The sequence below is a fragment of the Callorhinus ursinus genome, unplaced genomic scaffold, assembly GCF_003265705.2.
Source record: "Callorhinus ursinus isolate GAN/ISIS: 27379988/994484 unplaced genomic scaffold, GSC_fseal_2.0 scaffold17, whole genome shotgun sequence".
Taxonomy (NCBI): Eukaryota; Metazoa; Chordata; class Mammalia; order Carnivora; family Otariidae; genus Callorhinus; species Callorhinus ursinus.
In genome coordinates this window covers 7987976-8006207 of record NW_027397079.1, presented here as the reverse complement: position 1 = coordinate 8006207, position 18232 = coordinate 7987976, and the positions used below count along the sequence as shown (strand labels likewise).

At 37.0% G+C, this 18232-nt stretch overlaps 1 protein-coding gene across 6 annotated transcripts in view; it reads right to left on the bottom strand.

The window, feature by feature from the left end:
• Positions 1-18232, bottom strand: part of WDR17 (WD repeat domain 17) — a 111947-nt gene that overhangs the window by 88883 nt on the left and 4832 nt on the right. For 4 of the 6 annotated variants that reach the window (XM_073902275.1, XM_025886306.2, XM_073902276.1 and 1 more), the window contains one exon: positions 3051-3173. The exons of the other annotated variants lie outside the window; for them this stretch is intronic. In XM_073902275.1, coding sequence (XP_073758376.1) covers positions 3051-3116 — 66 coding nt within the window. In that variant the 5' untranslated portion in view covers positions 3117-3173. Of the gene's footprint in view, positions 1-3050; positions 3174-18232 lie in introns of those variants that run through there. 6 annotated transcript variants of the gene reach the window in all.

Genomic DNA, 18232 nt, shown 5'->3' with positions numbered 1-18232 from the left:
GCATTTGAAACTTCCACATTATTTTTCAAAAGTATTATTAAAAATATATGTAATATGATGTAGCTTTTATTAAGGAGATAAAAAGAAACATCCAGAAGCTTTTGTTATCTTTGTACTCAGCATGAATGGTTACACATTAATGATTCTGCATTACTGAACATGTAAAATGTTCCACTGCAGGTCCATTCCAAAATATATGCCTCTTTTTTCAACATAAATCCTAAAAAGATATGTCACATATTTAGGTAAATAAATAAATGCCAACTGAACGTAACTTAATTATTGGTTTCAGATAAATATTATGTACTTTTTTGTAGCCTTACTTTAGAATAGGTTTCATTTTTAGGTGAATGACTTAAGAATTTCCATGTTCAATCTAAAAGATTTGTTGCTTCAGAAAATATAATCTTTCTGGCCCAGAAACAATATGCACACTTTAAAGATGAAGTACTAAGCCCTGCGGTACACTGAATAATGGAGAGTTATAAAGGCTTTGGGAAGAAAGTCTGAGCACTGTGTCACCCCACATGTAAGTGACAGTGTCAGTAGGCTGGCAACAGCCTATGTACAAAGATAGTGTTTCCTTAACCTAAATTCAATTTTTTGTTTCAATCTCATATGAAATATAACACCTATTTTACAATTACAGTAAAGACGCTCTATACATTAAGTATATGAAACAAAAAAAAGTGATAAGAGTATATTTACATTAGAGTTTTATAATATTAAAGTTCACTTTTGAATATGCAAGAGTATGTTGATATGAAATAATCACAATGAACTTTAAAATATAGCTAGCGTTACAACACCGCCAAAAATAAAATTGTAAAACTAAGCTAAAATCAAGTTCATATATATGTCTGTGTATCTGTAGAAATATATACATATGCCATAAATATTAATTATATCAAAATTAATTCTATAATTTTGTACTAAAGATCAAACTCACACTTGTATGTAATTTTTCAAACAGTACATTTCTAAATTATAATTTTAACTTAAAAAATCCAACTTATCTTTTCCTGTGAACATTTAAAAAAAATTGCTCTATTCCCACCAACAGTGTAAGAGGGTTCCCCTTTTTCCGCATCCTTGCCGACATCTGTTGTACTCCGTGTTACTGTTCTACTTCATGTAAAATGTAATAACCTCACAACCATACTTTCATTCACCCCATACAGTCCTTTGTACTATTATCAAATATGTTGTATCTATGTACATTCTAAACCCCACACTTCAATGTTATAATTTTGCTTTTAAATAAATTAGGAGAAAAAAATTCTATTGAAAAATTGGTTATGCTGGATGCTGATGATATAGCATATATATGCACATACACATCATCTGAAAAATAATAAGCTGAACTTTTAGAAGAAATTAAAGTCCATATTCATGTGCCAATTTTCATTACTTAGAATAGTATCTTTCATTCTCATCTAAATCTACATAAGAACTGACCAAAAGTTGAGCCAGAAGCAGCTCAAACTCAGGAAGAGGACAATGTGGTAATTTCAGGGTTGAATTGTATCTATATATAATAGCAGCTACTTTTGTAATAGGTCTTAGAGCCAGAAATTCATTTATAAAGGCCAATGGTAGTACTAAAGGGCAGGCTGGGGTTACAATGCAGAAAAAGATTTTGAATCCTCATCATCTCTGTGAACTACCCTGAAGTCACTAAAGGAACACCCAATTTTAGTAAAAAGCATTTTAACAAGTTAGACTACCATCCCTATGCTCTCCCATTGAGAAATATATGGTCTACACTTGGAAAAAAACACCCTTTGGTTCCAACATCAAAAAAGCACTATTCATTACACTGAAAATGCATGCACACAATACAAACAAAGGGTGCTGGCAACAGAGCCTGTGTGTGTCCAGTGGGACTTATTAAACTGATAAGCTGAAATATTTCCATCATTTAGGGTTAAGACTGAAATTCAGAATGACAGGCTACCCACTGATTCTCAACCTGTTTTCTGAAGAACGCTTTAGGATCCACAACATGAGGATTACTCTCCAGAGTTTGCTATTAACTGGCTGCAGAGATGTTTACCAGCTTGTTTTAGAGCTGAAAAAAAAAATCTTAGGAAAAGCCCAAAAGGCAGGAGGCTTTAAACTGCTGAGGAATTACAGTTCAAAAGATAACTAAAAGGAAGTAAAATACTGAGAAAATGTCTTTCATGGACGGGTGGAGGAGGGACCCCGAGGAAGTAAGGCCGGAGAGAAATGCAATGCTTCATCTTTGGTATCCTTTGCCTTCCAACGATGACAGGGAAGAAAGCCGGTGAAACCCCAGGAAGATACCCTGGCTCTTTTGTTCCACGCATTAATAAAAAGAAAAATCCAGGCCATGTAAGAAAAGAAAAACCCACAAAGTGCCGTCATTTAAGTGATTCAGAAATCTTCCATTAAAAATGTGAAAATAATAAAAAGACATAGTATTATTTTACACTAAATCCATTTTGATTAGATGCATTTCTAAATAGCAGTTTTCTACTATTGCAATAATAGATCAGAATAGCTATTTTCAAAATACTATACAAAAGTTGCCATGGTAACAATGCAAATCTTTTGAAACATAACTAATTGCCTAAAAATTCATCAGATAGAACATGGCACTCTTCTTCAGAAAATTTTTGCATTTTCTTTTACAATATTAATATAATATATAGTATCATGCACATCTACTTCATTAAATGTTTTTCTTTATGTAAAATGACTATTAAGATATTGTTGTTTTTATACCTTAATCTCATTAACAAGAATTCTATTTTATATTTAAAGCCTGAAGACAATCTGAAAACATTAAGAATTCATGAAACAAAGACAGGAAAAAAAATACCCTTTCTTCAATGTATGATTTTGACTATATTTATATATTATCTTCTTATACCTCTGCTTTGGAATCTATCAAGTATCTTATCAACCCTCAAAATACTGCAATGCAAAAATGTCTGCAACATAAATGACAAAGAAATACAGCTGCAGTAGTAAAGCAGAAAAAGAAACCCATAGAAAATCATAATCACAACATAAATATAGCTTACTCTTTGTAGTCCTTCATACCAATCATCTTGCTCAAACCAATTTGAAATGTAAGTCATCCAAGCCATAGAATGTTTCTACTTTAATCAAGGCAATTGGAAACTCGGCATCAGAACAGTCGGCACCTAAAGTTAACAACAATGTGTTTCAACCAAAGAGCTTTACCAAATCTGCCTTGTGAAATGTTGTTCAGTACACAAAGCTAGAAGCACACAAACATTTCAGCTGAAATAGTTTTAATAATTTACAAATAATAGTGTCTGTAAAAATAATGCTAAACCAGAAAATGTAAGCCTATACTCAAATAGTAAAGAAATATCAAATAATCATTATGTTGTTGTACAGTACCAGCAAATACTTTATCAAATATTAGGCTTTCAGTTTTCATTCTAAAAAAACATATTTGATTCAACTGTTGCAAGAAATAGGCAAATTATATCTAAAAGTTACCAAGTTACAAATAAGGAATCCAGAGAAACCACAAAGCAACAGGAAGCAGAAAAGTAGTTCTATTTTCAACCTTAGGAGTTGGAGATAAAGCCAGAAGAAAACTTCTAGGTTAAAAGGTATACAATGACAAGGCCAAGTCTATATTTCTATTTGCTTCCATCTCCTTACTTGAGAGATAAATCATTTTACAGTTAGCTGATTGCTAATTACCTAAGTGCTTCAAAAATTTAGAGACTGCACATCACTTAGTAGGGGGCTAATAGAGCAATTTTAAGTAAATAAAGTATGGCTCTGCTCTCACTCTGAGAAGCTGGTCCTATCTGCCAGTCATCTACACCCTACTATAAATATGGGCATTAAAATCAAGACACATGTCAGCAGTCCCTGGTCTACAAATGAAAGTACTAAAAGTTCTCTGGTTGTGATTTTTCGTGAACCTAATTGTACCACATCCTGAAATGTTTATTTCTGCTTTCTTCTGCCTAACTTGATAATGTTTTCATTTACTCATGCCTGTTTAAAATCCTAAAGAGAGTAAAACGACATGTTTTGCCTATCCTAATGTTTGGGCTCCATGATGTCTGTTTTGATTCTACATTTAGATTTTTCCATCCAGTTTTACCTGATTATCTCAGACCAAGATAATGGCTTAATCCTCTGAAATGCTGTTTGCAGGCCATCTTTTCTGTACTAAATTCATCCCCTCCAAGTTACGTCCTCTCATCTACTATACTATCTCCAGTTCCTACATCCTCTTAGTCAGCCCCCATCTCTGCTGTCTTATGAGACAGCAACTATATTTTAAGCTTCCTAACAAACTAAGTAAACGTGAAATAAGCACAGACCATTGCTTATTCAAACAGGGCAGAATGAAGTATAAAATAAATGGCATTGCTCACAATTATTCTCTTTCATCTGCCTATGTCTGTCCTGTCTAAAGTCACGGTAAGTTAGCGGAGAGGCCAGGGGTTGGGAAAGAGACTCAGGATGTGCACACGGGCCTCATGCTAAAGATGCTGTACAAGATGACAGAGATCTGGGACCATCTGTCTGCTTACCCGCACTATGAACAGATACGCTTCATGAGACATCAGTTAGTAGAGGGCAGATGACAAAAGTATCACATCATACAATCTGGGGGAGTTGTCCATCCCATAATCTACAATTATGTAGATTAAAATTCTACATAAAAATGTCAAGAGGAAGTCTGAGTTAGAGAGCAGATAAAAAGTTTACCCAAGTGTGCTCTGAATCCTCAGAATAATTCTATATATTTAAAAGACTGCTACTTACAAGCCCTTGGCTTCCAGCAATGGCAGACAAATGTGCACATACATACACACACACACACACACACACACACATCTATACACTTGTATACATACCATGCATGTACACACAAAACTCCAGTTCTCTAAGGACAACTAGAAAGGCTGCATAAAAATATATAAAATCTCAAACTAAAAAAAAAGCCCCAAGAGAAATCCAAAAGGTCTAGCCAGGTATTTTTCCTTTGGTGGTAGTGGCGGGGTGAGGGGTGGGAGGCAGAGAATGCTACTTTTTTCCCCACTAAGACCTGCCTATAAAAGTAGTAGCTAAGGGGCGCCTGGGTGGCTCAGACGTTACGCGTCTGCCTTCGGCTCAGGTCATGATCCCACGGTGCGGGGATCGAGTCCCGCGTCAGGCTCCCTACTCTGTGGGAAGCCTGCTTCTCCCTCTACCACTCCCCCTGCTTGTGTTCCCTCTCTCGCTGTGTCTCTCTCTGTCAAATAAATAAAATCTTAAAAAAAAAAAAAAAGTAGTGGGCGCCTGGGTGGCTCAGTTGGTTAAGCGACTGCTTTCGGCTCAGGTCATGGTCCTGGAGTGTCAGGATCAAATCCCGCAGCAGGCTCTCTGCTCAGCAGGGAGTATGCTTCTCCCTCTGACCCTTCCCCCTCTCATGTGGTCTCTCTCTCTCTCATTCTCTCTCTCTCAAATAAATAAATAAATAAAATCTTAAAAAAAAAAAGTAGTAGCTAAAATACTGAAAAGTTATGGAGAGTTTCAATAATCTCATAGGGCCTGAGGGAAAAAAAAATGGAGTTCAGATGCTGCCTAAGGAAAAAGTGATCTAATATTGGCGTCTTTTCAGTGAGAACTACCTGGGTCTACATCTTAAGACTAAGAATGAAATAGAATTAGACCATCCCTTACAAAGACTGAGGCTCAGCTTCAGATAAATTCAGTGACTGGATTCAGTTGATCTTCCTTACTCTACTACTTTCTAAAAGCAAAAATATATATTCTCTCTGGAGGAAGATAACATTAAATTGTCAGGTTGGAACGCAGTCAAGAAAATTCCAAAGCGTAACAGGCTCCTCTCTGAAGAGAGAGAACACACTAATAGTTTCACCTTTGACAAGGCCTGGGAGAAAGAGGTAACTGCCACAAAAGCAGGTAAGAAAAGAAATCAGATAAAATGGTAATTAATTCCCAAGGGCCAATGTGAACTACAGCATCAGTTTAGAATGACTAGATGCACGCTGAGTTTGCACTCAGTTGTAAGATCTTCTCCACAGATCTCAATTGGGTGCTATAGGAGAAAGACTGGGGGCAAATCAGGCATCGCCCCCCTCAGTGGCTCAGATATGCAGGAAGCAAATGGCTTTAGACAGTTGACAGGCATGAAACACTGTATACATCCATGAATCCTTCAACTACTAGGAAAGAGAAAAACACCCTGCCAGGGACAATGGGGGAAGAGAAAAAGCAAACCTTATCTGCTTCCAGGAAGAGACAGAAAATCCTCCTTTCTGACCCCAGGTACTTTTGGGAGAAGGGAAGCAGCAAAAGCTGTCTGTCCCTGGGGGGTGGTGGGCAGGAAGCCACCTCAGGCTCCCATCCTGTACCAAAACAAATCACAGATCTGCCACCGTTTGGGGAGATGCAAAAAAATGGTCTCCTATTCAACACCCACCATAAATACAAAGTGCAGTTTGGAGGCCACAGAGAAGGGCTGGGGAGGGAAAGATACAAATCTCCCCCAAGAACCAGATTCCCCCAACCTGGGAGATAAAAATTGTAATACAGTCCTATACTGGGATACTATGAGATAAGTAAAATGAACTATGCACAACAAAATGGATAAACCCTACAACGTAATAATAACTGAAAGTCAAACATGAAAGGATATATATTGCATGATTTCATTTCTAAAAAGCTTAAACACAAGCAAAGCTAATCTATACTATTAAAAGTTATGAGAGAATTTTCTTCAGGCAGAAGGAAGTAGTGACAGAAAGGAGACATGAGGGGGATTTCTAGAAAGCTTACAATGTTTCTTTTATGCTAATTATGCTAATGAGCACATTTTGCTGGTACAAAACACTAAACTGCACATTTCTGCTGTCACGTATATAATCTAAGTTTAAAAAATTACACACTAAGAATCCACAGCAGTGTTTTCCGATACTAACAAAATTAAAAGGGGGAAAAACCCGAAATGAACTTGTCCACGTTTAGATACGGTATAATTGGATTATATTTCCTAATTTCACTTGGACGCTTTACTTTATTTCTTAGAGTTTTCAGCCTCACTTGCTACTCCCAGCCATTGTATTTCAGGACACATTAGCTTAAGTGTCTCTCTCTGAGATACAGCACTAATACTTATTTAATCCACAAAGTATTTTTTAGAAGTAATGACAGGGACAAGCAGATGAGGAAGATGGACATAAGGAATGATCTCACAACAAGAAATGAGGAAAAACTGATCTACCTTAAGAAGCTGAAGGGGACTGAGATGGACTACATTAGGATACATGTTTGGAGGTCCAAAGGAATACCAATAGGGAATGTGATGATTGCCATGATCGTCCAAGCGGATGCCAAAAAAAGCGTAAAGATATAATGTGTTAATGGATAATAAGATTTAATACTGTAAAGATGTAAATTCCCTCAAAATTAATCTACAGATTCAATACAGTCACAGTCAAAATCCCAGCATGTTTGTTTGCGTGTGTATAAATTAACAAGCTAATTCTAAAATTTATATGGTTATGTAAATGGCCAAGAAAAGTCAAGGCAGCCTTGAAATAGACGAATAAGGCTGAAAGTTTACACTATTAGTTATCAATACTTCTTATAAAGCTCTCATAATTAAGAGAGTGTGGTATTGATGTAAGGCTACGAAAATTCACTAATGGAGCACGGTTCGTCTAGAATAAACCCCTTCATATGCTGTTTATGATGAAGGTGACAATGTTGTACACTGAAGAAAGAATGGACCTTTCAATAATTGCTGTTGGTTGACTGAATACCCTTATGGAAAACACATAAAAATCTTCATCCCAATCTTACATAATACAAAAAAAAAAAAAAGAAAAAAAGCACCAATACCAGAGAGATTGGAAATCTATGTAAGGTAAAAGAAAGCTTTCAAAGAAAACTAATGAGAATATATTTTCTCTGGAGTAGAAAGTGGTTTACTAAACAGGACACACCAAAGAAACACCAACCACAAAGGGAAAAAAATGACATTTTTTTTATTACATTAAACTTACAAACTTATGTTCATCAAGACATCATTTAAAGAGTGAAAAATAAGCTACAGAGTGGGAGAAAATATTAACAATACATATACTCAACAAAAAACTGGTTTACTACTACAAAAACAAAAACAAAAAAGGACTGGCAAGCCAATAGGAAAATGAACATAAGACTTTGGACAAAAGACAAAAGAACTCCATCATCACAGAAAGACAGCAATGAACATATGAAAGTTGTCCATTATTGCAAATTAAAACCACAGAGATACTGCTACCATTTCCAACAGGAGGGCTAAAATGCACAACAGCACAGGTTGGCAAGATTGCAGTGTAACTGAAATTCATATACTGCTCATGGGAATGTAAATTGAAACAATTTGGATAACTCACTTGCAGGATGCTCTAAGACTAACAAATATATACCATATGACCCAGCATTTCACTCCTAAGTGTCAGCCAACAGCAGTGGGTATCATAGGTATCTATGTTCACCAAAGACATGTATTATAATGTTCAGAGCACCTCTATCGCAGGACCAAAGTGGAAACTGCTCAGGTCTATAGTAACAGCAGAATGGCTAAATCACTGTGATATGTTTACACAATGGAATGGTTTGCAATAATGAGAATGAATGGTGACAACCCCAAGCAACCTATACAGATGAATCTCACAAATAAAATGCTGATTGAAATAAGCTAGACACAAAGATAATATTATTATATTATTCCATTTACATAAAGCACAAAAACAGACGATATTTATCTATACTGCAAGAGGTCAGGACAGTGGTTATCCTTGGTGGAGGTTGTGAATGCTGGTAACATTCTGTTTATCCTTAAAAAAAAATCTAAAATCCAAAAAAAAAAAAAAAAATTCAGAGAAGAATTGCCTCTGGGTCATAGGTTTCTTTGGATCCTAGTTATCACAGCCAGTAAGTTCTTTTAAATGAATCTTCACATACTGGAAGTCTGACCAAAGTTCCTAACTGGAATCTCTAAATTGATCTAGTCAAAAAAATTAAAAATGACTTGCACTAAGGTAATCTAAGAAGTCTAAAATGTCCAGCACATATTATGGTGTATCATAAACCAAATATTTTAGTTTTTTTAGACTATCTAATGGAATTCCAAGTTAACTGCTATTTAATAATTTGATTTTCTAAGAAAACCTATTTTGAGCAGTTTCTTAAATATACTGTATTTCTAAGATACATAAATGTAGTCTCTGTCAAAATTCAAAGAAAAACATTTTCATTTTTTATGAAAGCGATTCTTTTTATGAAAGTGGACACAGCAGAAGGAGTATAATCAACTGTTCAAAATATCTGTATTTTCAGATAAGAGTATATTTCTCTGTATACACATCATCTTTGCCTTTGCTATTTCATAAGACCTAGAATAAAGAATAAACGAATTCAAAATGTCCTCTGAAAAACATTTTGTAAAATGTAGATGAATCAGTCTTAGAGAAAATAATTTTAGAAACAGAAGAAAGTGTATTACCAAATTCTTTATTTGCCGAAATTCTGGACAGTAAAAAGCACTAGGACGTATTGTCTACTTGAAGAGCAGGGGCATACCGTTTGCAGCCCACGCTTTACCGCTCACCTGCACCTGACAGATGAAGGTGGAAGCCCCTGTAGATGCACTGCATCATCAGATGAGGGTTCCACTCAAGGAATGGCACAACAGCGAACCTCTGAAAACTAGAGCTAGACCTCTGGAAACCTCCTGGACTTCATACCTCCAGGCTTTTTTTTTTTTTTCATGTGAGAGAGAAATGGACTTCTATCTTGCTTAAGCCCCTATTATTTTGCATTTCTTTATTACATTTAACTAAACCTCAGGTAGGTGCTTAGATTGCATCATTTCCAAAGTCGTATTTTAGAAAGAATTCGTCAGTAATATCAATTGGTTATAAACTTCTTAATTCTGTCTTTAAATACAAGTAACTATCATGCTTTCATCAGCACAGGCACACACTATAATTAAACTTCAGTCATTACTGTCTACCCTAATACAATAAGCAGGCCGGTATTACCCTATTTTGCTTTACCGAATGTATACCTGTGCAACCACCTCACTTCAGCGAAAAGCATCTTCATCTATGTCTACCAGCAAATATTTGGTGAGTGTTTATCATAGCTGGACACTGATGCTGGTTACAAAAGATACAAGATGAACAAGAAACGGGGAAAAAAGTCCTTCTTCAAGAAGCTATGGCATTGGGAGAACGAGACACTGCCCAGTCACTGCCTGTCGTCTAACCAACAACATTCCCATCTACCTCCTTCCCTGCCAACAGAAACCTAGAATACCCACACGCAGGTGGAATTACAGTAACCTCAGGGACGATGGGACCATTCCTATTCCCAGGAGGTGAACGATGCTGGTCTAGACCTGTCACACGAATATCATCCTCCTGGGACAATTACTGCACTAAGTGTGGGCGTGTGACTCAGTTTCAGCTCATGGAAGGGAAGGAGAATTCTCTGACGTCCTTCTCCCCCTGCTTTTGACCTGGACAATGACATGCTACTGTTGCTGCAGGAGCTATCTTGAATCCATGAAATAAAGGCCAAGAAAACTCCAGACATGTTGCAATGCTAACATTTATGACGCACTATCTTCAGTCACTTATTTTTTTAAATGTCTCTTTAAGTTATGGGTTTTCTGTTATTTACATTTCACTTCATTTCTGATAGACACAAATAAATGTATGAGACAATTTTCAGTAGCTGCTTTAATAGAGAATGAGCTAGGGCTTAGAGGAGCAGAAAGACAAATGTGCCAAAATCTACTTTAAGGGCTCAAGAGGGCTGTCCAAAAAAAAAAAAAAAGAGGAAAAAGAGATGTAAACTTTTAGGCAAAAATTATTTTCCTATGCCTAAAGTATCATGGTACATGAGGAAAACAGTGACTTGTCCACTGGACAAGAAGGCAAAAGATATAATGATGGAAAATCATGTAGATCATAACGATTGTGGATTTTATTTTCTATGTGACAGCGAGTCCTTGAAGCAGTTTAAGCATGGTGATAATGATATCAGATTTTCTGGTTTACAAATATTATCCTGGCACTCTGGGGAGGGCTACAGGGCAGCAAAACATAAAGAGGTAGAGGACAAATGATGAGGTTGAACTACGAGCCTGTGGGAAGTGAGCACCGAGGAGGACTCCAGGAAGACTGTTTCCCAGCTGCCTGGCCAAATGACGTGGCAGCATCCACGGAGAGCGGAGATTAGGGGGAGGACAGACCCAGGGTAAAGCCCTACTGAGGCAGACCGACTGTGGAGTGTGTGCACGACATGTGGGTAGCCACGCCTCAAAGTCACTGAGAAGTAAAGACCAGGAGCCAAAAAAATGAAAACTAGCTACAGGCAGGCATAGAGAATATTTACATTACTGATAATTCATTCCTGGGTTCTATTTTTCTGATTCTAATACATTTCTTAATTAGTTTGCATTTCATTACTTACATATTATAAAGTCCACAATGATTAAAATGTGAGCACAACTAGAAAGACAAATAGCCGAATATAAGTTTAATTAAAACCTGTTATACTTTCAGATTCCAAATAAGGAGTTTTGCTCCCCCCGAGCTTCAAGGCTCAAAGCCCTATTTTGTTCACCGGCTCAATCTGCCCCAGCCACCTGTGTTTTAGAGGGTAAGCGGTGTTCCAGCATTTCTAGCAGCTTCTATCAGAGTCTCGCACAACGTCCCATCTGAACACAGCAGTGAACATCTGTCGTCTGCCTCCCCATCATCTTCCTTCCTTTCTTTCAGAAATAGTTCTACATTTTTGTTTGGTGATCCCCCACCCCCACCCCTGCTTTGGTCCAGATTTAAGTGGAACACCCGTCTGAACTAGAGCAGGTGGTTCAGATTTACACTAATCACTTCCCCGGCTGCGGTGATGGTTCAATGACAGGAACATAGCTTAAATGTGTCTAAGCATGAAACTTAGGACTTTTATAAGAACTACTCTCTCCTCTGTCGACGTGAGCCATGGTCAGCCTGAAATCAGAGCTAATGCAACCATCTTGCTCTCGCGAGAAAACATCTAGAACTGCTGGGGGCTACTACCGAGAGTTTGAGAAAAGCCAGCGCAATAGAGAGGGGCTGAGTCACAAGACTAGTAAATGAGCACTGAAGTTAACTATGATACCTGCCCTCTAACTAACTTTAGACTTTTTAGTTATATGAATAGAAATACATGTGGTATTTTCTGTCGCTGGAAATCAAAGAATCCTAACTGGCTCTTCTAAGACCACAGAAAACAGACACACACACACAGAGACACACACCAAAAAACCTTCAAAGCAGCACTCAAAACAAGGTCTCGTTATCATTCCTGTGAGGAATTCCCACTAAATACAAAAGTTCTCTAATTCTGTCAAAGGTACTAGTGTCCTAGTGGATCATCCTCGATACTGTCAGAAACTTAAAAAGCCTTTCTCCCAAGAAGTATGCATAAATTTACACTATCACTGCATCACTATCTGTCCCGCGTTTAGAGAAACAAAACCTACGTCAATCAGAAAATTCCACTATGTCATGGGACCACAGAGCTGCTTCTGTCATTCCCCTCACGCCCCTCTGCCGTCCCCCCCACTCAGTCCGTGACCTCTACTATTCCTCATCAGCAACTACAAACAACAACAACAAACCCAGTGACCAGAAAAGAAATGGGAGACAAATGGGAGATAAGAAAGTAACACTGTACTCTGGGAAGTGTAACTCCTTAGTTATATGTTACAGATGGAAGGAAAAAGCAAAAAGGTATTTGTATTTTTGTATCTATTTTCCCCATCCCTTTAGTCAAGGTAGAAAGGAGAAAATTCCATCTCAGGGCAAAAGAACCCCACTGGGTAATGAAAAGCATGCTAGACGATGGCAATTCGGTCAGGATATTGACGTAAGTTTCTATCTATGTTGAGATTTCTGTATTGATCAAATAATGATATAATTGATCCACTGTCCAAGGAAACAGAATTTCGGCCCACAGCAATCTTCATGGTGTCTTTGGTTATCCTTTATAGGCATCCTCTCATCCATGAATAAGAATGAGCCGACTCCCAGCTAAGATAAAAAGGCTCTGGGACAAGACAGTCAAAATGATCATGAAGCAAATAAAAGGCAAGAGCACAAGAAAGATCCACATCAAAGAGCAATAAAAGGCAGAATTCAAACTGCAAAAAAAAAAAAATAATAAATAATAAAACAAAATTTCATATTAGTGATTTCAGAAAACAAGTAAAAAACTCAAAAACGTTATGGGAAGGGACGCCTGGGTGGCTGAGTCGGTGAAGCATCTGCCTCAGGCTCAGGTCCTGATCCCAGGGTCCTGGATCGAGTCCCGCGTCAGACTCTCTGCTCAGCGGGGAGCCTGCTTCTCCCTCCCTTTGCTGCTCTCCCTGCTTGTGCTTTCCCTCTCTCTGATAAATAAATAAAATCCTAAAAAAAAAAAAAAAATTATGGGAAAACAAAGATTTTTTTTTTAATTAGAGAGAAAATGAAACATACCAGTGTACAGGGGATGAAAACCCAAACTACATATTATAAACTTGTTTAGAGAAGACTAAAGCGCAAGTAAAATAACAGAAATAAAAGCAACAACCCAAGAAGTAGCCAAAGCAACATTACTTGAGTTGAAAAACACCCTGATTAGGGCTCTGTAAGTAGTCTTATTTCAAGCAAAATATATTTTTAAAAAAAGATCCATGCTTAGGTACATTAAGGCAAATTCAGGGGTTAACTTAGTTTTTTACAACTCTGTGAGTATCTAAGTAGGATTCTTAAAAATGTTATGTACAAATACAGAGAATTCAGATTGATGTCATCTCTCACCACTGCACTGAACTCCACATATCAGTGGTACAATAACTATGTTAAATTCAACTACGATGACCTCGCTATTCTATAAATGACCAAAACATAATTCATGTGTGAGGGGAAAACAACCAACCAGAAAGACACTGTCATAGACACAAGGATTTAGAAGGCTATTTACCCATGTAATATTCCTTTTAAAATTACTTGAATAAAAATCACAGGCTTTTGGAAAAATGAATCAGAACTCAGATCTAGACGTTCATGTAATCTAAAAATACATTAAGCAAAGAAGCCTGAATATCTAAGCTATATGGTTACAAAAATGCATATACCAAAGGTAATTACTGAAAGAGAAGACCAATACTATAAAAGTTAGGTATTAAAATCTAATCCCAGTTTTCCCGAGATTTAGGAAAAGAAGAAAACAAAGGTGTGCTAAATTTCTCATTTTACAAAGGTAATCAATAGACACAATTTGTTTCTTGATATTTAGGGAGAAATTGACTCAGAGTATTTTTACAATTTAAAAATAATCATCATGAAAAAAACACGAAACATTAAATTTTAAAATATGTGAAAACAGGCCATAAACAAGGTCAAAAGACAAAAATATATAAACATATACATAACATCAACATGCGGAAAGTGATAATGAATCAGTGACTTGAAAAAGTTCTCTGTAGTTAACTTAAAAGGCATGTTATAGTTATGGCCCTGCGTTTAAAAATCCACATATAATTTATATATATGTATAAACATATACACACAGACACATACACATACTTTAAAAACTAAGAGAATACACACCACAAGGTAAAGAGTTGGCTATTTAATAGCTGGAAATTTTTATTCCTTTGACTTACTTATATTTTCTAAAATTTCCTTGATTCATTCAACAGTTCTTAAGCACCAACTATGTGCTGGTCAGGCACTCACGAAAAAACTCTGCCAAACAGAGTAAAATCCTGCCCTGCCACAGTTCTCATTCTTGTGGGAAGGAATGAGAGAATGAGCTGAGCAAGCAAGTAAATGATGTATGTGAGGAGAATTTGTGGCTTGGAGAAGATACCGGAGGAAAAGAGGAACAAGTTCCTCTCTGGAGACAGAGCTGGTGTGGGTGATACTGAGGTGATATTGAGCAAAGATTGACAGGGATGAGAAGGGCAAAATATCCAGGCATCTGGTGTCCGGTGCGAAAGCACCCGGAGCAGAAGGCACGGCCAAAGCAAAGGCGGAAACTGAAGCTCCTGGCCGGGTTGAGAAAGCGAGAAAAATCAATAAAAGGATATAAAAATGTATTCAAATATCAGAGACGTATCAGGATGCAGAGATTCAAGGTAGTTTTGTTTAACTCACCTTTATAGCCTCCGGAATTTTGCAAAGTTTCTTAATAGAACTATATTGATTATACTAATAAAAAAACTTAACAAGACCCTAAAAACTTCTCACTGAAAATCAGTGTTTAAAATTTGAATACATCTATGCTCAGAGCTATGCAAAAAAAAAATTATAATTATATAATCAATATGTGATCATTAGAAAACACTCGGAAACTGCCAAAAAAATGTTTTTTTTTTTAAATCAGCCATTAGCTCACTAACTTGAGTTCCTCCTCCTCTGTCTAGTATCCATAATTCTAAATGACCACCATTCTCACTGATATGTGGAGCCATGGACTATCAAGGACGAATGAAATTCTAGAACATCTCTAAATCAATGCATCTCAAAGTGTGGGTCTCAAGTCTCTTGCATCAGAATTAACTGAGAAACGCTAAAATTGCTCTTCTTGGATCATATCCCAAAGGTAGTGGGTCAGAATCTTATGGTAGAGCCAGGAAAACTGCTTTTTTTTTTTTTAAGTTTTTATTTAAATTCTAGTTAGTTTACATATAGTGTAATATTGGTTTCAGGAGTAGAAGTCAGTGATTCATCACTTACATATAACATCCAGTGCTCACCAAACAAGTGCCCTCCTTAATACCCATCCCCCATTTAGCTCATCCCCCCGCCCACCTCTCTCCATGAACCCTGTTTGTTCTCTATAGTTAGGCATCTCTTACAGTTTGCCTCCCTCTTTTTTTCCCTTCCCTTATGTTCTGCTATTTCGCGGAAACCTGCTTTTTAACATTACTCCCAGATGATTTACATGCACAGTAAAGGTGGAGAACTACTTACATAGTTTAACGACAGTAAAGATAATTTACCCAAAATACCGCCTCCGGAATCTCGTCCTGACCAAGATTCAATTTTTAAATTTCTATCATTCCTAAATTTACCTTTCATGAGCTTGGCCGGGCAGTTTATCTAAGCATGTCCACCATATGTCAAATCATGATATTCTTAAAAGCTTACATGGTAAAATAGGTCACAACAAGCACACGGTATTAACCTACGTTAAAATCCTGGATTAGGTAGCAAATAGAGAAGACTAAGGTCATTATGGTAGTTCTAGTTTGGACTCACAAAATGACCACTTACACCAGTACGAATTCCAGTTCAATCAGGGAAACAACACGAGTTATAATTCAGACCAAGACCCTGATTTAAAGACGCAGTGAAGTGAACAGAGTTATTTCATCATCCACCTACACACTTATTCTATCATCCATCTGCACATTTATTTTTACACTTTCCTACACTCTAACCACCAAAATGAAAATTATATGGATTTGAGTTATGGAATTAGATTTCTCTAGGTGGTTGGAGGATTACAGAATCTCTTAAACTGCAATGTGGGGATATCTTTTAATTTGATTGAAGTAATCCATTTTTCTTGAACAATAGGATCATTTATATACCTTCAGTGTGACTATTCTGAGTCAGCTAAAGAAAAGTAGAGGAGGGGTGAAATCATACAAATTTTCACCCACAAACTAGTAAGTTAGAGGTAAATATTCCATTGACAGAGACATTTTAAGTATGTATTTGTCATAAAAAGATATAGGATTATTTCCGTATTAGAGCATGACAAAAATATGTAGCCTTGTTTTTTTAAATAGGATCATTCCTCCTGAATAAAGACTTGAGAAGCTATGCTATGAGTCATTTTGTAAACCTGAGGATCCCCACCCCCTTCTAATCAGTCTGTTTCTGTGGGCTGGATTTTTTATATGAGTTTTTGAAGTAGGGTGGGCCTTTATGCTTCTGTCTATGAAAATCAGGATTCCCGTTTGGCAGAAGCTATTACTCGGACTGGCATTTTCTTCTTCTTGGCAAGGGGTATTAAAAATTATTTTGGTGGGGCCCCTGGGTGGCTCAGTTGGTTAAGCGACTGCCTTCGGCTCAGGTCATGATCTCAGGGTCCTGGGATCGAGTCCCGCATCGGGCTCCCTGCTCAGCGGGGAGTCTGCTTCTCCCTCTGACCCTCTTCCCTCTCGTGCTCTCTGTCTCTCATTCTCTCTCTCAAATAAATAAATAAAATCTTAAAAAAAAATTTAAAAAAAAATTATTTTGGTAAGTCAATTTAGAAAAACCAGCAAAGGAAATCCACTGGTTTTAAAGCTTGAAAGCTTTAAAATGAACAAAAATAGCCCATATAAGTCACTAAATCCAAAAATGTCTTCAATGTACACATTCATACACTGAGAGAAGGCCTGAGATAAATCCTAAAGTTTGATAAGTGAAGGGTTGCATGGGCTAAGTCAGGGCCATCGCAGATCAGATAGGTTGTTCATCTACTTGATAGCCCATCTGTCAAAAATTATGCCCTTAGCCAACATAAAACATCCCTTAAAGATGAACTAATGTAGTTAATAATGAAGGTGAAACATTATGCCCAAAAAGCTACTATGAGACGTTTATGAAATGTACCCACTATTATATTTTCAGGAATTAATTCATTTATTCAGCAGTTCATGGTGCTCCCAAGTAAAGTTTCAAAAGTGGAATCATACAATGGCTATTACCAGCTCATGAGGTGACAGGTCCAAGGGCATAATGCACCTTATATCAGTACTTCCCAAACTCTACCTTTTTTAAGAAACACTTAAGGCTTAGTAAAACAGATTCTGACCCCTCCCTTAGAGATTCTGATTGGCGAGGGACATGGCCTGAGAATCGGCATTTCTAACAAGCTCTAGGAGAGCTGCTGGTCGAAGGTCCACTTTCAGTAACACTGTTCTAGATGGCACCTGGTACCAACGTGGCACGAAGTCTAGAAAATAAACATCCACCTTCAAAATGATACCTAGCAGTAACCATTACCTAGGCTTCAGATGTAACTTCCAAAAGTTTCTTATTTCTAGTATTTTTGTTTGTTTTCCTCACTCATGTTTAAATTTATGTTATTATGTTATGTTAATCACCATACCTTACATCATTGCTTTTTGATGTAGTGTTCCATGATTCATTGTTTGCGTATAACACCCAGTGCT